General features: G+C 41.2%; 1 protein-coding gene across 1 annotated transcript in view; it reads right to left on the bottom strand.

Moving 5' to 3' along the window:
• Positions 1–7391: 7391 nt before the first annotated feature.
• Positions 7392–26633, bottom strand: part of LOC120994947 (adenosine receptor A1-like) — a 163135-nt gene continuing 143893 nt past the window's right edge. Inside the window, exon 3 of the mRNA XM_040423857.1 lies at positions 7392–8137. Coding sequence (XP_040279791.1) covers positions 7486–8137 — 652 coding nt within the window. The 3' untranslated portion in view covers positions 7392–7485. The remainder of the gene's footprint in view (positions 8138–26633) is intronic.

The raw sequence follows: 26633 nt of genomic DNA, 5'->3' as shown, positions 1-26633 counted from the left end.
ATGCTCTGCCAGGCCTCTACTTCAACTGTCTTCAGTTCCTGCTTGTTCTTGGGGCATTTTCCCTTCAGTTTTGTCTTCAGGAAGTGAAATGCAAGCTCAATCGGATTCAGCTCAGGTGATTGACTTGGCCATTGCATAACATTCCACTTCTTTCCCTTAAAAAAACTATTTGGTTGCTTTTGCAGTATGCTTTGGGTCATTGTCCATCTGCACTGTGAAGCGCCGTCAAATGAGTTCTGAAGCATTTGGCTGAATATGAGCAGATAATATTGCCCGAAACACTTCAGAATTCATCCTACTGCTTTTGTCAGCAGTCACATCATCAATAAATACAAGAGAACCAGTTCCATTGGCAGCCATACATGCCCACGCCATGACACTACCACCACCATGCTTCACTGATGAGGTGGCATGCTTAGGATCATGAGCAGTTCCTTTCCTTCTCCATACTCTTCTCTTCCCATCACTCTGGTACAAGTTGATCTTGGTCTTATCTGTCCATAGGATGTTGTTCCAGAACTGTGAAGGCTTTTTTAGATGTCGTTTGGCAAACTCTAATATAGCATTCCTGTTTTTGGCTGGGTTCACACGAGCGGATGCCGTGCGTGACATCTGCTCCGTGAAAGAGTGCCAAGACCCGATGCAGACTGCAGAGGCACGGAACATTAACATGACTGATAATGCTCCGTGCCTCTCTGTGACCTCTTTACTACGAAATCACAGTGAGAAAGTTGTCACTGTGATTTCGTAGTAAAGAGGTCACAGAGAGGCACGGAGCATTATCAGTCATGTCAGTGCTCCGTGCCTCTGCAGTCTGCATCGGGTCTTGGCTGTCATTCACGGAGCGGATGTCACGCACGGCATCCGCTCGTGTGAACCCAGCCTTTGAGGATCACCAATGGTTTACATCTTGTGGTGAACCCTCTGTATTCACTCTGGTGAAGTCTTCTCTTGATTGTTGACTTTGACACACATACACCTACCTCCTGGAGAGTGTTCTTGATCTGGCCAACTGTTGTGAAAGGTGTTTTCTTCACCAGGGAAAGAATTCTTTCGTCATCCACCACAGTTGTTTTCCGTGGTCATACGGGTCTTTTGGTGTTGCTGAGCTCACCGGTGCGTTCCTTCTTTTTAAGAATGTTCCAAACAGTTGTTTTGGCCACTCCTAATGTTTTTGCTATCTCTGGGTTTGTTTAGTTTTTTCAGCCTAATGATGGCTTGCTTCACTGATAGTGACAGCTCTTTGGATCTCATCTTGAGAGTTGACAGCAACAGATTCCAAATGCAAATAGCACACTTGAAATGAACTCTGGGCATTTTATCTGCTCATTGTAATTGGGATAATGAGGGAATAACACACACCTGGCCATGGAACAGCTGAGAAGCCAATTGTCCCATTACTTTTGGTTCCTTAACAAGTGGAAGGCACATATGCAAACTGTTGTAATTCCTACAACGTTCACCTGATTTGGATGTAAATACCCTCAAATTAAAGCTGACAGTCTGCAGTTAAAGCACATTTTGTTCGTTTAATTTCAAATCTATTGTGGTGGTGCATAGAGGCCAAAATGTTAGAATTGTGTCAATGTCCCAATATTTATGGACCTGACTGTAGCAAACACCTTTTACTTCAATATCCCCATTATTATACCTGTGTTATTGAACGCATTGTATATTACTGCTAAATACTGTTTAGTATTCCAGCAAACATTTTATTGCAATAACGCCATTGTTAGACTCATTTTATTGAACGCATTGTATAGTACTGCTAGATACCGTTCAGTGTTATAGCCAACAGATTTTATAGCAAAAATGTATAGTACCGTTTAATAATCTGTGTACAAAACCCAAGACTTTTTATTAATAGGCTCATAATAAATGGAAATGGAAGAGTCATGCCTCATCATCCAAGATTCAGAATCTGGGTAACAAATAGCAGTAGCAGCACCAGTCGTCTGGCGAGTAGTAGGCCACAGCTCTCCCTGGACTCCGATCAGTGTCACAATATTATTGAGGACAAAGAGGATGAGATTGTGGACTGGATGGCTCACTCCCCTCAGTCAATGCAGGATTATATGGATATCACCTCTGAATCTGGCATCATGTCTTGGAGCCAGGGTTTACATCAATCCTCCTGCTCCCTCTCCTTACAACCGCAGAGAAGCCTTTCAGTTGCGTCATCTCTGATTTTACTGACCCCTCCTAGTGGGGCACCATCTTTATTTCTAAGAGACAACAAAACTCCAGGTGCTATGGGAGATACTCAGGATAGTCTCCCTGTTGACTGCCATGAGAAGTGTCAGCCATCGGTAATGGAATGTGTGGACAGAAAACATCTCTACCTGTCCTGCAATCCAATGCAAGCTTAACTCCCAACTGGCACAGTTGCTGCTCTACCACTTAGTAGATTCTGCTGTCTTTAGGAAACTGATAACATGCGCTCAGCATGGAAGACACTTATACACCATTATTTCTCCAAAAAAGCCATCCCTACCTTGTAACGTTGTACGTGTCAGAGAATTTGGGTGGTTCTTTGCAATTGTTGCTGTGCAGTAAGGTGCATGCCACTGTGGATATCTGGAGTAGCTTTCAAGATCAGGGAAAGTACATGTCTTTCACAGCCCACTGAGAATGTTTTTGCAGCAAGGACACCAGGTTCTATTGACACCTCCAAATTTGTTGCTCCCACTCCCCCTCCATCCTATCATATGTGTAAAGTACGCAATTAACATGATGTTATAACTGATGAATCTGTGCGAGAGTAGCCACAGAACAGATCACTTGCTCAAAAGCATCAAAAATCCTGCTGGCTGTCTACCCACCAACTCCAACTAGACAAGGTGGTCAGTGACAATTGCATTAACATCATGGTTGTTATGCATTTAGGGGATAAATTTAGGGTGCAATGCTTTTTAAAAAAGTATTGCGTCCTGCAGAGGGTACTGACCATGTCCAGGAGTCTGTCTTTACATTTCAGCCATTCTTATGTGGCAAGGAACTCTCTCCTGGACTTGCGGCGGCAGAACAGCCAGTCAGTGGTCACAGCGGTGACCAGCTATGGTCATCGACTCGTGCAGTGGTTATGTCTGTGTCAAGAGGTTATAGCAAGGAGAGCCCAGCCGGGGGACCTGGGAAACCCAGAGCTTTAATTGCTATGAAGATATATGATGAAATTCAACACAGAAACTTGGCCAGAATCAATATATATTTTTTTTTTAAAGTGCGTCCACATCCAGATCAAACATGTCAGCCACATCACAAAAACTACCATTAGTCACATAAAGTGCTTTAAAAATATATGTTAAATTCTGATTAACCAGGTCAATAACTAGTGAAAACCTATTTGCTTTATAACAAAAATAATAAGACTGCCAAATTTAAACCCACCATTTACTATGTGGTGATGTACAGTATTGAATCAAGCAGGGCATATTAACCAGTACTAAGTAAGCTGAGGACTGAAGACTACTGGCTAACTATACTAAGAGTGCCTGTGGGCTGGTCTACAGGGACATTACAATTTACATTATTAAAGATTTCACTTTTTAATAAACATTGGTAAATTGGTATTTCTCTTGTACTTAAAATTTGGCTTTGCTAAACTCCTACACACTACTTTATAGTTATAACAAATCAGCACTGAAGCTGAAGACCATCTTTATCCCATAACAGTCTAAGCCCTCATGTACTTAGCAAAACCATTCTTTTTTAAGGACTAATAGAATCACCATATGGTAGCAGAGTGCCTATGAAAAGTTGTGTTCTTCCTTAAAACATTGCTCTAAGGGGATCATATATAGTAGTATGCAATACAACACACCTGTTTTTTTCCCTTTTGGTACCCCTATATAACAAAGCATACAAAGATAGAGTATAGGCCCATAGATTTTGTATTTGAGTGCTAGACATCATATTCACATATTATTGACATTATGTCTACACAGTGTGAGACACAAGTCTGGATAAAAATTCTATAAAAGCAATAAATATACACATGGACAAAATTGTTCGTACCCTTCTGTTAAAATAAGAAAAAATCCCACAATGGTCAATGGAATAACTTGAAACCTGACAAAAGTAATGAATAAAAAATTTACTCCAAATCAACATTGCTTTTGAATTGTGGTTCAACAGAATCGTTTTAAAAAACAAACAAATGAAACAGGCCTGGGCAAAAATGATGGTACCCCAAGAAGAGATTGAAAATCATTTGACCATAGGGACATGTTAAACTAAGGTGTGTCCTGTAATTAGAATCACAGGTGTCTTCAAACTTGTAATCAGGCATTGAGGTGAAATGAATAACGACTTTGTTATTTTGTCATTCTGCCATCTCACCCGGAGGTTCAAGGGTCATGTTTGCCTCTTGCCAGTTCCGGCGGAGTACTCTTTTCATTATTCAATTTACCCAAATTTTTGGTTCTGTTCATAGTATGTCTGCAAAAAATTCTGTGGACCTTTCTCACATGTGATGTCTATACATGTCTTATGTCCTAATATAAACTAAATAAAAATAAATTTTCAAAAACTTGTAATCAGTCTGCCTAGCTGAAGGGTGAAAAGTAGTCACTGTGCTGTTTGGTATCATGGTAGGTACCACACTGAACATGGACCAAAGAATGCCAAGGAGAGAGTTGTCTCAGGACATTAGAAAATTATAGACAAACATGTGAAAGGTAAATGCTATAGGATCTTCTCCAAACAGCTTAATTTTCTGGTTACTACAGTTGCACATATTATTCAGAAGTTTAAGGTCTACAGGACTGTAGACAACCTCCCTGAACATGGCCTCAAATGGAAAATTTATGACAAATTAGAAATGGTGATGAAAGTGCCCAGAACAGCTTCCAAAGAGATGAGGTGAACTCCAAGGTCTAGGTACATCATTGTCAAATGTCACCATCTGTCGCTGTCTTAGCCATTGTGGACTTTATGGTAGATTACTGAGGAAACCACTGTTGAAGGCAAAACATACAAAAGAGAGACTGGAATTTGTCAAAATGCATATTGACAAGCCACAAAGCTTCTGGGAGAATGTCCTTTGGGCAGATGAGACAAAACTGGAGCTTTTTGCCAAGTCACATCAGCTCTATGTTCGCAAAAATTAAGCATACAAAGAAAATAACATTGTACCTACTGTGAAATATGCAGGCTCATTTATGTTTCGGGGCTTTGCTGCATCTGGCACAGTTTGTTTTGAATCCGTGCAGGATACAGTGAAATCTCAAGACTATCAAGGCATTCTGGAGCAAAATGTGCTGCCCAGTGTCAGAAAGCTTGGTCTCAGTTGCAGGTCATGGGTTCTCCAGTAGGATAATGACCCAAAGCTCACAGATAAAAATTAGTGTTGAGAAAAGCAAAGCATTCGAAGTGAAATTGTGTCCGAAGTTTAGGAAAACTTAGATTCTAAATTAATCTAAATTCTCTCTCGCTTCTCTCATGGCAGCACGTATTACAAAGCGAAAGTGTAGAGGAGACAAGTCCGGGAACGCTAGATCACCCATAATGCCGTGCAGCTAACCAATCTGCAGACAGCCATCCTCTGATTTCACAGACCTATAAAAACCCTCATCCTGCGCGGTCTCCGCCATTGTCCTGTAAATTGAGCATAGGGAGAGACAGGGTAAGCTCTCATGCCCTAGTGACAGTGTTGCTGAAAATTAATAGAAGAATATTGGAAAGGGAGAGTGCAGGGAGACGTATTCTGTGTCAGTTTTATTTATTCCTACATTTACTTATTCTTACATCAGCTGTAAACTAAGATATGCAATTCAATACCAATAATTTGGAGCCAACCAATACCATCGAGTCTGCGCCCCTTAGGGGTGCCAGGTCTTATTGATGACCATCCCTATCTTTTCCTGGCTTTACTTCTTCCAAATCACCCTTCAAAGTCTGTGTCCTAGAAATGTCAGCAAAAGAGAGGAGGAGCATATGCTCATCAATATTACATGATGTGGAAAAAGCAGATGGCAGAAGAAGGGCTCTCACCTGTTAGGCAGAAGAGGACAGGGGTTGGAGAAGTGTGTATGCCAGACCTGATTAATATTACTGTCATAAAACCTGCAGGAAATTGCAAGCAAGAACAGCAATAATATGCATATTGTCCCCCCACCTAACCACCCAAACCCCATATCAGCAATAGCCCCTTTTTAAAGGTGCTGCACGGCCATTAACAACAAAGACCAACTATACCGTGCACGGCCGCTCCATGTGGCTATACCCTAAGGCAGAATGAAATTTCGTGGCAAACTTCAGTGAAGCTGCCGAATTTAATTTTTCAAAACTTCGCTCATCTCTACAAATAATTTCTAAGAATGGCTAAGAAGCAGCATTGGACTATTCTGAAGTGGACTTCTAGGAACCCTAATGTAAATCCTATTGAACATCTGTAGAAGGAACGTAAACATGCAGTCTGGAGAAGACATCCTTCAAACCTGAGACAGCTGGAGCAGTTTGTTCACGAGCAGTGGGACAAAATACCTGTGGACAGGTGCAGAAGTCTCATTGAGAGAGTTACAGAAATTGCTTGTAATTGCCTCAAAAATTGTAACAAACTATTCAGTAAAGGGTACCATCATTTTCTCCAGGCCAGTTTCATTAGTTTGTTTTATAAATTATTCTTAAACCACAATTTAAAAGCAATGTCTGATATTCATTAGGTGATTTTAAGTAAAGTTTTTTAAATATTACCTTGGTCAGTTTTGAGTTATTTCAGGGTAGCAATAATTTTATCGAAGTGTGTAGTGACAATCCCATAGTTTTATGAGGGACTGTGAGAATAAAAAAAAAATTTGACATCACTTGCATTTTGTTTATCATGTTAAAAGGACATCTGAAAAACAATTTACCAAGCATTTTTATAATGCCTACTGAAAGATAATGGCCAAAGGGGAACTTGCTGGCACATATTAGATTTTGATATAGCCTTATTATCCGGGCAGCAGTATATCTTCTGAAGAGTGCCTTACCTTTACTTGCATAAAGAATATACGCCCTCTGTAACAGTTAAAAGGCAAAAAGAGTACCTTATTCTATAGACTTTGTTATATCATTTTAGGATGTTTGCCATTTTAACTACATGTATTTTACTGTATTTCAGGATAAAAAATAAAAATAAAAACGATATATTTATTCATTATGAACACATGGTGGCGCTGTCACTATTTCTATCAGAAACCAGCTTTAAACCGATATGACTGAATAAACTGGATTTTTATTCATCCTTTTGTGGAATACATTTATTTTTCCCCTTTTAATAAATTAGCGTTACTTAATATGTATAAATATAGTCATAAAATTAGAATATGTATATATTCACATATTTTGCTTTTCAGTTACAAATGTACATAGATTTGTTATTGCAGTCTAATGAAACCTGTGAGTTGATGCAGGTTTTAAACTGTCATTTATTGTTAAACTGGGACATCAGAACAAGAAGTGGTTATTTATTTGGAGTACTGGTGTATAAAACAGAACCCTATTTTAGATGACATTTTTTGAACATGATCGCTCAATGTTCATAGTATTTGATCTGTTAAGTTCCCTTCCGCTTTTGCAGCAGAAATATTTCTTCCAGATATACAAAAATGTAGACCGGAACTTTTCAATGCGGAATGCATAGACAATGGGGTTCATGGCGGAATTTCCATGGGTCAAGAAGATGGCTATATAAGTGATGATCATTGGCGTGTTACAAGTCTGACAGAACAACGTAATGCAATTCAAGGTATGAAGAGGTAACCAGCTTAAAGCAAATAATAGCAGGATTAATGCTAATGACTTGGCAATTTTGAGTTCTTTTCCATAGTATTTTTGAGGATCTTTAGAGCTGGAAGATACCTTTTTATTTAGTTGTCTTTGAATTAAGTTGAACACTTCCAAATAAATTATTAACATAAGGAAAAGTGGAGGAAGGACCCAGACAAAGAAATTAAAGTAGACCATATATTCCATACTGATCACGGTTTCAAATTCACAAGTGATGATGATTTCACCATAGGTGGAGTTATGTTGTCTTCTTAAATAGTTTATGTTGTTCCAACCAAACATGGGAACCAGACCAACAATGAAGGAGAGGACCCAGCATCCTGTGATTGCAATTACGGCTCTTCTAGCCGTCACAACACTTCTGTAACTGCAAGATAAAATGGGAGACAGAATTAGATGAGCAGCATAGGAGAAAACCTGATAACCTTATCAAAGCAAGCAAAATAATTAAATTAGGGAGCTACATACATCAGGTTGTCAACAAATGTTTTGGTCTATAAAAAGTGTCCTATACGTTCTGTGACACGAAAACAAATATAAGGTGAAGCCAAATAGGACTCCATTTAATTTAAATATCGTCAGGGTTCTGACTGTTGGGGTCCCTGCTGATAACAAGAACGAGGTTACCTTTTGAATGGATCTACTGCTGCTACAACTGTACCTGGATATCAAGCAGTCCCATGTAGTGTGCAACTACCTCCACCAGTTTCAGAGTAGAATAGTGTGGCAACAGTCACCCCATTCAAATGGGAGTACCAGTTCTCGTAATCAGTGGGGGCCCCAGCAGTCAGGCCCTCATTGATCAGACATTAATCCCCTGTCCTGTGGATAAAACTTTAAAGCTGGCCATACACATTCAGTAGCTGTTGGCTGAACGATTGTTCAGCCAACAGTCGTCTCTCCCCCTTACACATTCCATTTGGGCAATCATGTATGTATGGTCATTGGGGAGAAAGCTCCTGCTGGACACATTTGGGAGAACAAAAGGATTTGACAAAAATAGGTTCTCCCGAATCTTCTCTCCCCAGACATCATCTGTCAGCGGAGAGTCGAGAGCTCTCCCATACAAGTTAGACTTTTGGCCGAAACCACAGTTCTTGGCGCATATGGCTGGCAATACACTAATGTGTAGGGGGGGTTTAAGTTGTTAAAAATACCTTATCTTTTAAATGCAAACACAAGAGTGTGTAGGAAAGAGTTTAACTTTAAATCTTATCTGATTTAGATATGATAAATGCCCATAGATTTCAGTGACTGCATTAGTAAATTTTCCTTGAAAAACAAAACATTTAGTATGGCTAAAGAAGAGCCATTTGTGTAGGTTCAGCCTTTTTTCCACACCCTCTGTAAAGGGGTGATAAGTTAGAGGACTGTCCACTTTGGACAGTTCCTTTTTGTTTTTAGGGTTTCCTGATAAGCTGATTACAGGGTTTCTCACTGATGGGATCCCCAAAAGATGACAAACAGATTTTCTTAGCTGGCCTCCTCCAGAACTTCTTAAGAATTTTGAGTAAAGACTTCTTTATATCAGACACCAAGGAAGAAGGCTTTAATGTGCACTATGCCAAGTTTTATGGTCATAAAAAAAAAATTGTAGCTGATGTAAACAGCACATATTTCTAGGATTTCAGAACATAAGTCTTGTTATTCGGGGCATTTAGCACTTAGATCCTCAGTGTTCATTGCAGATAAGTTTAAAGGGAACCTGTCACCAAGAAATGTAGTACAATCTGCAGGCAGCATATTAGAGCAGGAAGGGTTGAGCAGATTGATATTTTGTTTTGCAGGAAAAGATTCAGGAAAACTTTTAATTTATGTATTTAAATCTCTGCTCTTTTTATGCATAGGAGTCATGTGGGCGGTCCTACTCAGTGATTGACAGCCTTATGCTTAGTCATGCAGAGTTAGCTGTCAGTCACTGAGTAGGACCACCCACATCACTACTATGCATAAAAATAGCAGAGGTTTAAATGAATACATTACATGTTTTCTTAAATCTTTTCCAGCAAAACTATATATCAATCTGCTCAGCTACTGTTCTGTGCAGATTGTACTGCATTTCATGGTGACAGGTTCCCTTAGGTAAAATACAATATATGCTTTAGACTCCTCATAAATGTATTCTGGAGTTTATTCTTTTAGTGCTTGTCTGCAATCAAAGGAAGTTGTCTCATACGTGAGGATCAAACAGCTGCTAATCTTTCTTCTTTGTTGGGCGTGCTGTTGGACTGCGGGGTCATGCAACGGCAGGTAGTCCTATAATATGCATCTTTGGTTCAGTGAGCTAATCCTTTGAAGTGTGCCTGCTTCATTATAAAGAGAAGGTTTGTTGAAGGCTATCATGGAAAGGTCGCTCCCTTCAACCATCAATACCATATTGAGCAAATAATCTCCTTTCAATAACTGGATTTACTTGACAGCCCTTTCTACACCAGTGTGACAGTATATATAACACAGTCCTTTGCTGACTCAGAATATGCCGCTGCAGATAGGGACAGTTTGGCCTAATTGAGCATTTAGTGCAGGATGGGTTATTCGGCTGAAGTGCCGAAGTAGCAGGCTTGCAGGAGTAATGAGCTTGTGTAGGAAAACCTTCAGAGTAACATTTATACAGTAATGTACCTAAAGCAAACAAAAAGTGCTACTGTGCAGTAGGGTTGCACCGGATAACGAATTAGTGATACCCAATCTATACTTTTGTACCGGTATCAATTCGATCCCGGGATTTGCAATTTACCAATACTAGGCTTTGCTACTGCTCTCAGCACGCTCCATGTTTCCTCTGCAGCACAGGGAAGGAGGAGGAGGGGAGGGGCTGTGGGTCCCCTCCCCCCCCCTCTTCATTGGTGGTGCAGTGGTAATTGTGATCGGAGCCCCAGAAGTGTAATCCTGGGGCCCCGATCGTTTACCATGTCAGCCAGGATGCTACTGAAGCTCTGGCTGCCATTGTAAGCTCCCTGCTGCTGTGCACACAGGGCACAGAACAGCAGGGAGAGTGTTAAGTCCTATTCACCCTAATAGAGCTCTAATAGGGTGAATAGGACAAGGGATTAAAAGATCCAAGGTTCTAGCTCCCAAGGGGGAAATGGTTATAAAGTTAAAAAAAATATATATATATATATTAAGTATAAATCACCCCCTTTCCCAATTTTACATATAAAATATATAAACATATTACATATCGCCACCACATTTGAAAAGTCCAAACGATTAAAATCTAACAAAATATGTCCTATGCAGTGAACGCCGTAACAGAAAAAAAAAAAGCGTGATTCGCCATTTTTTTGTCACGTTGTCCCCCCAAAAAATAGGATAGGACTGTTCAATTGTGGGCCGGACGTTCGATAAAATGCTGAATGCATGCAGCTTTTTGGGTGTTTATTTTTTTTGCGTGGTATTGAATGATATCAAAATCGAATCAAAATTTTGGTATTGTGAAAACCCTACTGTGCAGTGTGGATATTCGTTCGATACACCATAAAATGGTTACTGCCTGTGAGTCTCTGTTTTTGGTGCAAAGCTAGCCCTCCGTGCTTGGTCACACTCTATAGAAATGTATACAGAGGTACTGGAACAGCTGTGTTCAGCCACTCAGCCGTTTGTACCATATTTTTTGCTTTATAAGATTCACTTTTTCCCCCAAAAGTGAATACTATAATGGAAGCGCTCACTAGTATGCAGTAGGCATGGGGAGCAGTGAATACAGAGCTCCTGGTGCTGGCTGTACTCACCGCTCTCTGTTCCTCACTGGGTCTGTGCTGCACTGTTCTGACTGTGTACAGCATCAGGACATAGTGCAAGCACTATGACCTGACGCTGCTTGACGTCAGGTCACAGTGCAGTGCCGGCCTGGGGAAGAGTGGCTATAGCCTGCCTAGTCAGCAGAGCAGCCACAGCTTATACAGATTAGACACCCATTACCCAGACCTCCTCCAAGCCAGCCTAACTCCACGCCTGCATTACACAGTGGAGACCTATCTCCACAAGTAAGAAAGAATCAGCTTACCTCCATAGGTGGTGCGGTGCATGAACGCAAGGCTGGGTCCGGGATAAACACGTTGCCTGAAATGTAGTCTGCTTAGCACTTGCAGGATAAGCATAAAATGTCTTTATTTAATCTCAGGACATAAGTTAAAAACATAGCGCCGACCAGTTTCAGGCGGAGGAGCCCTTGGTCATGGCATAATACATAAAAGATAAAAGAACGTAGGTTAGAATCAGCTCACATCCATAGGTGGTGCGGTGCATGAACAAATGCGTGGCATGCATGGTAAACAACACTTTGGAAAATCTGCTATGGAACAGTTAACTGTACCTATAGAGAATATGAAAGAAAGCACAATAATACATGGAAAACACAAATGGATTTCAGTAACATGATATGAACAGACACCAATAAAAAAATTAAGAATATTTACATAATTAATAAAAATGAGCCAAATATTGTTTTGAGGTTCAAGCTATTTGGTTAACGGCTGCCCGTAGTCAGTATCCAAAAGACTTCACGTCTGAGGAGAACCCTCCTCCAATCCCTTCTTCCAAGTGGGTACACTTTTTTCGATTGCTTTCAATTGGAGTGAGCTTGTATCTCCTTGGTGCATATTTACAAATTGCATTGCAGCACCGGACAGGCTTTTGTACTGACTATAGGCAGCCGTCATCCAAATGTCTTAAACCTTAAAACGGATTTGGCTTATTTTTATTAATAAAGTCATTGTTCTTTATCATTTTTTTATTGGTGTTTGTTCACAATTGTTACTGAAAACCATTTGCGTTTTCCATGTATTCTTGCGCTTTCTTGCATATTCTCTATAGGTACAGTCCACTGTTGCATGCCAGATTTTCCAAAGTGTTGTTCTCCATGCATGCCATGCATGATAAAAACTCGTTTTAATCTTTTATGTATTAGGCCATGACTAAGGGCTCCTCTGCCCGAAACCGGTCATCAACATGTTTTTAACTTGTTTATGTCCTGAGATGAAATAAAGACATTTTATGCTTATCGTGCGAGTGCTGAGTAGACTACATTTTAGACAACGTTTTACAATCAGCAAGACGGCACATCTTAGGTGCATTACACTGCCACATATCCAGCCACCATACTGCAAATTTCTTCTTGACTTTTTGCAGCACAACTGATTGATTTTTAACTATTGAACTACAGCTGCAGTCCATATGAATGCATCCAGTTGAATGCAATCTTGTGCAGTATTAGTTAAAATCTAAATCAGTAAAAAAAAAAAAAAAATCTGTCACACTACAAAAAGTCAGTGTATACCAGGCCCGATTCTTCAAACCACTTTTCCAATTCACCAATCCCCAGGGAGATTCAGCCAGAGGTAGTACTCCATGACATCTCATCAGGGCCACTACCATTCACATTGTCTGCATCGGCTCCTCAGAGGCTTAAAGCACTTACACAACAGCAAATTACTGTATATAAAGATTTTACATATTATGGACACCCCAGCATCATGTTTACAGTATGTACTTCGTTTTTGCTTTCTGACAACTACAGTTATGCTATTTTAAATCATACACATTTAAAAATAGGGATCATAATCCCTTAGACCTAAACTTTATGTAAAAATAACTGATCTGCACTGATCTATTTTATTTATGGCACTTCAGGTTGAGACCACAACCCAAACTGCATTATATAGTGTGTTCAATTCTTATACGACCTTATGGGGCTGCTCTCACTGATGTCCAGACAGTTTTTTTTTTTTTTTTAAATGAACCCCCCGTTCGGGCGCTATGCTCTCCATATGCAAATGAGGCGACAAAGTTATAGTAGGCGTTGTTCTCTAAGTTCTGGTGGGCGCGGTTATGCTCTCCCTGGCAGTGAGCGCATCCAATAGCAGCGCTCCACTCTTAGCCAGGGAGAAGGAGCTCAAGTTCTCGCGAGAACTTGAGCTTCTAGACATCCGGACCGAGCGCCATCTTGGAGTCCCCAGCGCAGCGAACTTGAGCTCCTTCTCCCTGGCTAAGAGCGGGGCGCTGCGATTGGATGCGCTCGCTGCCAGGAAGAGCATAACCGCCCCCACCAGAACTTAGAGAACAACGCCTACTATAACTTCGTTGCCTCATTTGCATATGAGGCGACGAAAAAAACTGTCTGGACATCAGCCCCATAAGGTCATATAAGACTTTAACACACTATTTTCTGATGAAAGGTCCTCTTTAAGCAGCAAACCGGAAAAAGAACTTAGAAAATAAAACCATAGAGAGAGTTTACATGTGATGTTTGAAACCAGGGTGGACTGGGAATTTAATGTATCCTGATAAAAAACTAAAAGTGGCCCGATGTTGCAGGTGGGCCTAAAATAACAGAAGGTGGGGCCAACATGAGTAGGCAAGGTCAACTCAAGTACAGTAGGTGGGAGCCATAATACCAGAGAGGGGCAGTATATTGTGCTACACTTTTGTATTTGGTTCTGCAGCAGAACCATATACCACAGTGGAGCACTAAATACTACCCTGGTCTAACCAAATATCACGGTGCAGCACAAAATACTGCCCCAGAACCAAATACAATAGTGCAGCACAACATATTTACTAAGCAGAACCAAGTTCCAAAGTGCAGCACAGTATACTGCCCCAGCAGAACCAAATACCACAATGCAGCACAATATACTGCCACAATCCATACTCCCAAACACAGCAGTGTATTCAGTACAGATTCTAAAGCCTAGTAAAGTAAATTACAAAAATAATTTTTGGACCATTTCTTAATAAAGTGCACCTAAATTTTTAGGTACACTTTAAGGCCTTATGCACATAGCCATATTACAGCCCTGCTATGTATGGATTTATAAAAGGAATGCTATAGAAGTGCGCGAGCTCTGTACGATTCCTTAAAGTGGTAATCTCATTTGGGCATTGATGGCAAATCCCTAAGATATGCCATAAAATGTCAGATAAGTGCAGGTCCCAGATCTGGGACCTGCTTGTATATCCACAACAGGACCCCCAAAGTGAACAGAGAGCAGCCACTCATGCACAGCCACCCTCCGTTTACTGCTGTGGGAGACCTGAAAATAGCCAAGCACTGGTTCAGCTATTCCCAGCAGACCCATAGTGAATGAGGAGGTAGCTGTTTTCTGAACTCCGATAGCAATGAATGGAGATAATGCTGCGTATGTGTGGTGTGCTTTCATTTAATTTAGGCAGCCTATTCTCTAGCTAGGAGAGGGTCCCAGAGGTACTAGCGATATGCAATCAATGTACCAGATGGTCCCAACTCTCCTTTATATTTAAAAGACAAAATCATCCTATCTCCATGCATACATCCATATGTATGAAGATATTCACCTTTAGAAGGATTGTTTTTAGGGAAGAATACTGTATCTCTGTACACACAGAGTCCGACGCAGCTTTTACCACAGTATGTTTGACAGTGTGCATGAGCTATACACATTAGATGTATGTCGACCAAACTCCTGATTGTCCATCTATGTAATGTGCATGGGGCCTCCCAACCCTCCACTGAGGACATCCACTCTTCTTATTGAAAACAACTGCTTGTGTGGCCGAGCAGACATTTGTATAGGTAGACTAAGAGAAATAGTTATCAATGTTCTCATATGCTGTATTTTCCCAACTATAACATGCACCTAATAAGGCGCACCCCAAATTAGAATTTTTTCTTCTACTTATTAAATATTCTCTGATGGTTTACTGAAGTGGAGGGGTCAAGGTCAGTAACTTTGGGGTCTAGCATTAATAGTAGAGATGAGCGATTCGAATCAGATGGAGTAGAGTTCGATCCGAATTTCAGGAAAAATTTGATTTGCAACGAAAGCAGAAATTTCCTCGCGCTTTGTGGTACTACGAATCGCAATTTTTCCTAAAATGGCGGCTATACGTGTGAGGACATGGGGAAAGGAACTCTGGGAAAGCGGGTTGACCCATAATGCCATGCATGCAGCCAATCAGCAGCCAGCCCTGTGATGTCACAGCCCTATAAATACGGCGGCCATCTTAGAGTCAGACTTTTTTCAGCGTTCAGAGTGCAGGGACAGACGTGAGAAGGCGCTAGGGACAGCAATTGGAAAAACCTCATTGTGAAAAAAAAAAATTTAAAAACTATTTACAAGTGCATGGAAAGTATAGGGAGGAATCATTTCAAAGCATCTTAGTGCTGGGAGAGACGTCTGAAGTCGCAAAGGACAGTGCTAGAAAAACCTCATTGTGAAAAAAAAATAAAACGATTTACAAGTATAGGGAAACATTATTTGGGGATCCAAATAGCCATTATACATCTCTGGCATTCTAGCAATTTGTTCTTGTTATTGGGGAGCAAGTGCTATGTTGAAAAGCCTTTAGTGGCTTATATCTGTGGAAAAAGAAAAATATATACTCTGTTCACTTCTGCAGTTATATGTTGTGAAAGTGTTCAGTATCCTATTTCAGTACAAAAAGGAAAAAAATATACACACTTCACTGTTGCATTTATTTGTGAAAGCTTTTAGTGGCCTATTTCAGTACAAAAATAAAAATATTTAATATGTTTTTAGGGGTGTTTTAATTTGCTTTTAATTTATTTTGTTCAGCTAAAAGTATGTCAGACAGAAGTGCCAGGCCATGCACAGAGGAGTGGCACAGGCACAAATGTTTCTGGCACAGGCAGAGGTCACAGCACAGTAAGGTGGTGTGGCAGCAGGAGTCGCAGCGAGAGGCCTGAGCTCCCGGTGTGATCTAGCGGTCGTGTCTTGACCAGCAACCCAGCAGTTCTTGATTGGTTAACTCGGTCATCCACTTCATCCCAAGTGACATCAGACACCCACAGCCAACAGTCAGTGGGTTCGTCAGACACAACCCTTAGTTGGCATGGCCCAGGAGCAGGCCCTGTGCCCTCACCTGTCCTCAACCTGCCTCTGTCCTTTGCTGTTCCTTTAGCCACAGAAGTATTGTATGCTGTGGGCTCAGCTCCACTATACAGCAAGGACAAGCTACTAGAAGACAGTCAGCAGCTACTGCCCAGCCAAGATCTGGAGGAGACATCCGCCGCTTCCTCCGCTAGGCGGGCAAGTAGTGATGAGGAGAGTGGCGTGGGAGGTGGTGTTGCGAGCGGTCAGGCTCCTGACCCAGAGACCATTAAGGAGGACATCAGTGACATGCAGACACTACTCGATGATGATGATGAAGCCGATCGCACTTGAGAGCCGGGTGCCGAAGGGGCTTCATCATCATCAGGAGAAGAGGGTGGCGGCTTGCCTGTGAGGCAGCGGCTCAGCCAGCAAGGTGGTAGCATGGCTGGGAGTCAGCAGTTGCAGGTTGGGAGCCAAACATACCCAGGTTAGACCACCTACCTGCCCGGGAAGTAGTGGTGCAGGGGTTCACGGAGGCAGCGGCGGTAGCAGTCAGTCAGTGCGGACTGTTGGGGGGGGGGGAAATCACCTACTCGGCGGTGTGGCAGTTCTTTATTAAGCTGCCAGAGGAGGTTAACGTGGCCATATGTAGAATATGTGGGTGTCACGGTCCCTCCCGTGACAGAGGTGAGAAGATCGGATAGACTTGCTGCACGTGAGGCTATCTGACCGATCTCTCTGTTTTCCTCTTTGTATGTTGTTGTTTGGCAGGATCTCACCTCTCCTCAAGTTCTGCTCGTCATCAGTGATAATGCTCTATTTAAGTCCGCCTCACACTGCTGACCATGCGGTTGATATTTCCTCTTGGAGTTGCTAGAGCTTGTTTGTCTTGGATCTCCTGCTTCTTCATGCATCTTTAAGCTAAGTACTAGTTGCCTTTTCTGTTTGTTGTTCACTGGTGTGTTTTGGTTCTAGGCCTCAGGGAGATACGGGTTTCTTCATCTGGGGAGGAACCAGCTGTCTCAACTCCTGCTACCTATCCTAGGGCTCGTCAGTTTTAGCAAGGCATAGGTATCTGACGAATGAGAATTTCCACTATCAGGATCTGCTCATACTGGCAGGAGTTAGGGAAAGGCCTAGGGATTACTAGGATGTCACCATCCCTCTTCCTTAGCTTTTGAGGCCTAGACTGTTGTCCATTTCCTTTTGTGTGTATCTGGTTTTTTTCCCTTTCCCATTACCCGTGACAGTGGGCAGAAGGTGAAGCGGGGCCAGGGTGCCAATGTTGCGTCAACATATGCAGCATCACCATAAAGTGGCCTGGGAGAACTGTGGCTCCGATGTGGTGGTTCAGCCTGCCACAGCTACTAATTCATCACCCAGTGGTACGCACCCGATTTTAGCCAGTCAAGGCTCCACCACCTCAGCTGAAGGGAGATGTCCATCTTCTGCTGATCCAGATGCTCCTGCTCCTACTCCTCGTCAGTCATTCCGTCAGCAATCGATTACCAAAGCGATTGCCAAGAGACAGCAGTATGCGTGCACGCATCAAACGGCGCAGAAGCTGAACGCGCTCCTGTCCAATTTGCTGGTGCTGCAGTCCCTCCCTTTCCAAGTGGTGGACTCTGCACCTTTCAGAGAACTGATGGCTTGTGCCAAGCCGAGGTGGAGAGTCCCAAGCAGTCATTTCTTTGCGAAAATCACAGCATGTTCTAATTTATTTTTCCCACTAGACCTGTCCATTCAAGTCAATGGTTCTGTGAAAAAAGTGGACAGCAAATAGACGCTATTCATGTGTGGTCTGTTTGTCACTGATGATTGCAGGAGACATTGGGTATTCATTTAAAAAAATATATATTAACGAACATAAAAATGGATGACATACTGATGCCATACTGACAGGTAAAAACTGTGTTCTGTTTGTCTAGCTGGATTAAAGTAAAATGATCAGTTTTAGAGGTTTACAATGTTATTTTAATCTGAATGAGCCCTCGGAGTCCTAGGCTTTTCAGCCAAAATCAACCAAGACCTTGATTGTGTAAATGAGGATTTACGTTCCCCATCTAACGGGTTATGTAACGTCTCATTTTACACAGCTATGGTTTAATTTTTTTTCTAACAAAACACAACCATAAATAGAGATTACTGACACATGTTGGACAACAAACTAAAGTAAAACAGAGATACGCATTGTTGTAAAATCGACACCTTTGTTGACTGATAAATACTTAAGATTTGGCTGTGGTGTACAGCGATCTGCTGCTCGAGGATGACAATAGGTCGCATTCAGTCTGGTCCAGGCACATTACAATGGGGACTGTTATAGCACAATCACTCGTAGTATTTCCCATTCACTGTCACATGTGCCTGGCTGTGCTTTCAATTACATCTTTGGGCGTTGTTGAACTGACTGGTGTCTTGCATGATTGTCCATCAAACACAAAACAGCATCAAATGAGAAGCACTAATTATATAGCAACATATCATTTGTATTATATAGCCATTATATAGGATTTCTCCAATAATATTTTTGTCTCAAATTTATGGGGCCATGGAAATACAGCTCTATCACTTTTTTAACTCTTCGGTAGTGAATATCACATAAGCCTTCTTTCACATGTCAATGAACGGTCTCCACAGACAGCACACGTATCCAGGGTTGGACTGGGAACCTGAAGAGGCCCTGGAAGAAAGACAAAGTAGCCCTATTTTGTAGTGGGGCCCAAATTGACAGAAGGCACGGTCAACACAAGTAGGCAGGGCCAGCAATACCATATTCCAGTACATCATACCATTCCAGCAGAGCTAAATATGACAGTGCATCACTGATACCTGATGACCAACTTAACTCGCACCTACTGTGTCCTTCATCCATACCATATAGATTGTAAGCCCTCACGGGCAGGGCCCTCTCTCCTTCTGTACCAGTTTGTAACTTGTCTTGTTTATGATTAGTGCAATTGTCTGTATTATGTATGTGCACCGCTCATCATATGTACAGCGCTATGGAATGAATGGCGCTTTAATAATAAATAATAATAAATAATAATAACAATACCTCCCCAAAAACTGCCCCTTTGTGGTGGCCAGCCCTAGCTCCAGTTGCCTCAGCATGGCAATACAGTTAAATCCAGGAGTCAGCAGGGGAGCATTAGATCGTTAATTACCATGGCTGGCGGCCATGATGAGGGCTCAAGCAGTCTCCTGGGCATCAGCCAACCGGGGAGTTTTCCTGTATTGTTCATGGCCAGTCCGCCCCTGCACGTATCTATTGACTTCAATGTGTGTATTTACACATCAGTTATTTTCCACAGCCATGGGTCCATGTTGACACCACAGAAGCATGCCCTATTTGTGTCAATTTTTACAGATCCCTTATGCACATTATAGTCCATGGTTTTACAAGGGTTGGTCATGGATGAACCACTGACCAGATTGTCATGGACATGTGAAAGAGGCCTAAAGCCACATTTTTACTGCTTGATGTTCTGGCCAATTATCTGGAATGAGCGTTACTAGGAACGCTCATTCCCAATAATTGGCCCATATAAAGGTGAGGCATAGTACCCGAAGAACAAGTGAAGCGCTCGTTTTCTCAGGTACGGACACCTCAATCATTCCCAGGCAGCAGATCGTGTTGTCTAAACTACATTCTGCTGCCCAGGAACAATGAAGTTGTACGAGGAGGAGCCATAGCAGCAGCCATCACTCTTCCTCATACTATGGAGGCGATTGCTGAGTGCAAATACAGCACTTTACCTGCACTTAACGAGCAGCCGATTGTTGGGAACTAATGCTTGCTTTCTGACAATTGACTGCTCCTTGCAATGTCTAAATGCAACTTAAAGCAGAAAACTTATTTTAACACTAAGGGCTCATGCACACAAACGTATTTTCTTTCCGTTTCGTTTTTATTGCGGACCAGATGAGGAACCATTCATTACAATGGGTCAGCGGAAAAAAAATGAAGTTACTCCGTGTGCATTCCGTTTCCATATGTCTGATCTGCAAATAAATAGAACATGTCCTATTATTAAAGCAAATATATAGGACGGCTCTCCCTCTGATTAGGGGTGGAACGGTGCTCCAAACTGATGTCGCACTCAAATTACCGACAATAATAGAAAAAAGTATATGCGCACTCAAATATCCGGACACACACAGAATCTATAAAGCATCACTAAATATTTATTATATAGATGCAAATCTCAAAGGGATAGCTAAATGTACATACATAGATTATATAACACAATTAAGAAATAGGGTATATACCTAAAAATAGATCAAATTAATAAAATTGATCTCAGTAATCCTGCCACTCAGTGGATGAGCTGGATAGAATAGCTGCTCAGCACTTGTGGTGTAGCTATAGTCAAATCCTCTCTATGAATAGCAAGTAATTATAAATCCTTTTTTTTTTTTTGAACAATAGTTTTTATTAACATTTTCAACAGTAGGTTACAAATGAATGCATTCAGTCACATGTTATAAATCCTATATACCAACCTGAAAATAAAGGTGGGTGAATGCAAACACAATTTAAATAAGTGACTATAAACACAATAAAATATAGCACAAATATATGAACTGTGAAAAATTTGTGCAAAACCATAAAGTCTGTGAATTCCAGTGTCAGAATAATGTGAAAAAAGTCCAAGACTTGATGAACATATAAGGTTATAAAATATATAGTGTGAATAGTAATCACACAACAAAGGGTTAATGTTGAGGTGATAAATCCTGTGATGTCCGCATATAGGAACGTTTGGGCAGAAGTATTGAAACAATCCCTGGAGGGGAATGAAGTCCACTCTGTTACTTTGTATACAATGTTGCAATGTCACAACTAAAGTGTCAGATTCGCAATATAAACTGATATGCAGTTTCCATATTAAATAACACAGGGAGAGGATCCTATACTCACATACACCGGGATGATGTCCGTTTCGTGGCGTCCCACGTGGTGTGAGTAATAGGTGAGCTTACCTCTGCCTGTGTACTGTTATAGGAAGATTTCCACCGATGCCTTAATAATATGGACGCTTGTCGCTGCTCAGCATAGTCCTGCAGCCAGAACGGGGTGCTTCTTTAGCTGATATGGAAGCACTAAGGAGTGGGTTCCCTGTTTGTCTTAGGCGTCCCTTGTATCCCCGTCCGTGGTCAATACAGGTGCTTCAGGCTTTGTTAGCTGGCTGCTATTTCCGATATTACATCGGATACTAGCAGTCTGAATTCCTTTGGAGTAGAAAGCGCTTTCTTTACCGATGGTTGTAGCAGCGGTGTTAGCTTCTCTTATTGCCGGTTATTTGCCAGATATAGATCCTTTATCCTCCACGCCAGACGCGTTTCAAAGGCTATCCTGCCTCCTTCCTCAGCGCTTTCTACTATATAATAAATATTTAGTGATGCTTTATAGATTCTGTGTGTGTCCGGATATTTGAGTGCCCATGTCCTATTATTGTACGCATTACGGACAAGGATAGGACTGTTCTATTAGGGGCCAGCTGTTCCGTTCCTCAAAATATGGTATGCACAAGGATGTCATCCGTATTTTCTGAGGACCGCAAAATACATACGGTCATGTGCATGAGCCCTAACCTTGTTGGCCAATGAGAACATTTGAAGAAGGTCACTGATTGCAGACAGCCCTAGAATAGCAGAAACCTGGCAGCTATGGCGTTCACGAACGGGCACCATATTTAAATAGACGATTTGCACCATACATGTATGGCGCTGGTCCTCAAAAGGTTAATTGTCCTGGCCTTTTTGCTGAAATTTTGTATTGAACAGTACTGGAGCTGTTCAGTACACAATAGAAGCTGAAAAACCCTGATATTCTTGGGGTCCCGACACTCTGCCCCCTCGCCGCTATATGCAATTGTTCAAAAATTTTTGCAAAATGGCTAGGTCAATTAATTTACTTGCATTTTATTAAGGGAATCTGTCACCAGTTTATGCTGCCCTTAGGGCAGTGAAAAGCTAGTCACAGATTCCCTTAGGCCCCTTTCACACGAGCGTGACAAATTAGGTCCAGATGCGTTCAGGGTGTGTTCAGTGAAACTCATTATGCATGCAAGTTCAGTCAGTTTTGTCTGCGATTACGTTCAGTTCAGTTTTTTCTGCGCGGGTGCAATGCGTTTTGATGCGTTTTTCATGTGCGTGATAAACTTAAAAAACAAACATCTCTTAGCAACCATCAGTAAAAAACGCATTGCACCCGCACTTGCTTGCGGATGCAATGCGTTTTTCATGCAGCCCCTTTGGCCTCTTTCACACGGGTGTTTGCGGGAAAATGTGCGGGTGCGTTGCGGGAACATGCACGATTTTTCCGCGCGAGTACAATACATTGTAATGCGTTTTGCACTCGCGTGAGAAAAATCGGCATGTTTGGTACCCAAACCTGAACTTCTTCACAGAAGCTCGGGCATGGGATCGGTGTTCTGTAGATTGTATTATTTTCCCTTATAACATGGTTATAAGGGAAAATAATAGCATTCTGAATACAGAATGCATAGTACAATAGCGCTGGAGGGGTTAAAAGAAAATAAAAAATTTTAACTCACCTTAATCCACTTGATCGCGCAGCCCTGCATCTCCTTCTGTCTTCATCTTAGCTGTGTGCAGGAACAGGACCTGTGGTGACGTCACTCCGGTCATCACATGATCCATCACATGATCTTTTATCATGGTGATGTAGCACTATTGTACTATGCATTCTGTATTCAGAATGCTATTATTTTCCCTTATAACCATGTTATAAGGGAAAATAATAATGATCGGGTCTCCATTCCGATTGTCTCCTAGCAACTGTGCGTGAAAATCGCACCGCATCCGCACTTGCTTGCGGATGCTTGCGATTTTCACGCAACCCCATTCACTTCTATGGGGCCTGCGTTGTGTGAAAAACGCTGAATATAGAGCATGCTGAGATTTTCACGCAACGCACAAGTGATGCGTGAAAATCACAGCTCATGTGAACAGCCCCATAGAAATGAATGGCTCGGGATTCAGTGCAGGTGCAATGCGTTCAACTCACGCATCGCATCCGCGCCGAATACTCGCCCGTGTGAAAGGGGCCTTTCACTTCTATGGGGCCAGGGCTGCGTGAAAAACACAGAATATAGAACATGCTGCGATTTTCATGCAACGCAGAAGTGATGCATGAAAAAAAAAAAACGCTCATGTACACAGACCCATTGAAATGAATGGGTCAGGATCCAGTGCGGGTGCAATGCGTTCACGTCATGCATTGCACCCACGCGGGAAAACTCGCTTGTGTGAAAGGAGCCTTAAACAGAATTAATAATTTTCTTATATGACAATATATGGTGTTCTGTTCTCTTAAAACTGCAGTATGCTTTTGTCTCTCAGACATTTCCTATATTGACATCAATCTGGATAAACTGTGGCATACAACATATTGATTTTGCATAGAAGTAGGAACAGGAACATTCCTTAGAATTCCTTCACAGGAGAGAATTTTTTTTATAAAAAAACATCAATATGGTCGAACAGTTTGTGTCTGACACATTCCATCAATAACAAAGAAGCAGTTTGTCACTTTTGAATTGGCTTCTCAGCAATTGATGACAAAGAGTATGGCAGAGGAGCATGTAACTCTTCAATAAATGGCAGCTGCAACATAATATAAAAGATGTGAAATTCTCAAAATGTGAAAGATGAAAAAAAAAAAAAAAAGGGACATTTACTTATATGGACATTTACTTATTTGATTTATGCCACAATAGTGGCATAAAAAGGCACAGAATAAGGAATCTCCTCTATTAACCATTTCTTTTTAAATGAGCTTTCCAAACTAAACAACCCTTTTAAAAGAGGATATGTAGTCCATCTTAAATCTTCCTTTTCATCTTTTTGAGAGTGTATATTATATCAGATGCTATCCGTGTTTTTACTGCTGTGCCAAAGAATCATCTTAGTGTTATCCATTGTCTGTTCATCTCTAGGGGTCCTGCAGAGACTTTTGAGACTTTTGCAGACTGACTTTTGAACATAATGGGCCTCAAAGGAGAAAAAAGGAAACATTTGGTATTTTGTTTGCCTTTGGAGATAATCACTTGGGACCAGGGTTGATTTAAAACCTATTAGACTGCGGATAAACTAGGAGTTGGGCCTCAAGAATAGTTTCCTCTGGTAGGCTCAAACAACCCCAGTCTGACAGTGTTACCATGATCAGACCAATATGTACTTTTTTGGAATTGTCATGGCCATAAACCTCGGTTTCCGATTGAAAACAATGGGACGGGCAGTCTCTATGCCAATTCAGCCTGCAAAAGATGGGGTGTGAAGACGCTGGTCCTTTTCTATGTATTGGGTCTTGTCCTGTACGGCTACCAAACCTGATTAAGAAAAAAGCCCATGTTGGTACACAACAGATTTGCCCTGAATATACTCCGATAATCATATAGATAAGAATTGGTAGGGAAATGTTGCTTATATTATTATCTATGTTCTTTCATTTTATTATGCATGTGGCATACTGAGGTCCCAAATCCCTGTTCCATTAGACATAAGCCTTTAATAACGGTGTAGGCAAATACACTCAAAATTGGAATGACAAATCTACTTGAACTACATAGTGCTAATTACATGCAGAGTAAATAGTACAATTCACATATTGTATTCATAGATTTTACTTTCATTCCTCTCTTGTAATATATAGAAATATTACCTTTCAGGCAAGCGAAAGAATATTTTAACAATTTTAATCAATTGCGCACCAACATAAAGCATGGTACTCACATGCAGAGAGATAGAATCCATTATAGGGAAAAAAAAAAAAAAAAAGATTATGACCTTGCCAGTAATGAAAGGTCTCTGAGTACCAGCTGCTGAGATCTATTGAACATTCTGGGTTTTATTTTTTTTTTAATCTTCACATGCACAGTGTAATGAATTCTAAAACGACAGGAAAAAGGCTATAGCCCTACAAATTTACAGCATGTAACAAAAAAAAAGAGAAAAAAAAGAAACACAGAGATAGCTGAGTGTCCTGGGATTCTGGACACTAAATGTACAATCAACCATTAAACAGAGCCGTACATAGCTTTCCTTAGATTAAATATTGGGGCCAGATAAAAAAAAAAGGCAATTCTGTATGTAACATTCAAAGATTATTAAGCAACATGCCCCTCCTAAAAACGAAAAAAAAACACTCAAACATTTTCAAATGTTTCTAATAGTTATGGTCCTTTTCAGTGAAAGGTGATTGGCAACCAACGCGGACAATATAGTTACACAGTAACTCATTTTCCATTTCTATATTACTTTTCTTTTGGGACACTTACCAAGGTTAGGGCTTCAAAAAGCTAGGTGCCAACCTTTGTAATGTGACACAATGGCGAATCCAAAAGCCTTCTTCAAAGATAAAAGCTAAAGCTTTTTTTCCATCATACAAAAGCATTAAAAAGACAGCAGGAAAATACTGTATGTTGGAAACTGCTTCAACATGATCAGAATCAACCACATGGTAGTGGCTATGAGTAAGAATCTTGTGGATGGTCAGAAACATGTTTTAGCTTTTTCCACCATATATTTCTGCCCTGCATTTTTTAAGCTGTTGACATTATAAAATTTGCCTCTAATGCCACCAGATGTAAGGCAGCTATCCTATAAGTCAATATTCGACCCTTTAAATAGGTCTTGAGACATGACTCGGAAATGAAATAAGCCAGCACCTCATCTGTAGAGACCTATTTAAAGGGTTGAACATTGACTTATAGGATAGCGGCATTACATCTGGTGGCATTAGAGGCAGAGCTTGTTAAGAGCTCATCCCTTTCTTTCCAGAGGAGCATGTTTGGCTTATAAGTCTCCTCACGCCGATCAAGGAGCTCTCTCCCAAAAAGAGATAGTACCCCCCAAAAGCTGTAATAAAATAAAAGCTATAGATTTGGTCTTTGGAGAAGAGTTCTGGATTCATATATATAATACTACCCATGGTCCATGCAGAGTGTTTCTCTTCCAATACATCCTGTGGATAAGAGAGGGCTCTGAGATGTAGTGGGGAGCTAGCTTTTTCCTTGTTTG

This window comes from Bufo bufo, chromosome 3 (assembly GCF_905171765.1).
Source record: "Bufo bufo chromosome 3, aBufBuf1.1, whole genome shotgun sequence".
Lineage (NCBI taxonomy): Eukaryota > Metazoa > Chordata > Amphibia > Anura > Bufonidae > Bufo > Bufo bufo.
This window is presented reverse-complemented; position numbering and strand designations above follow the sequence as displayed.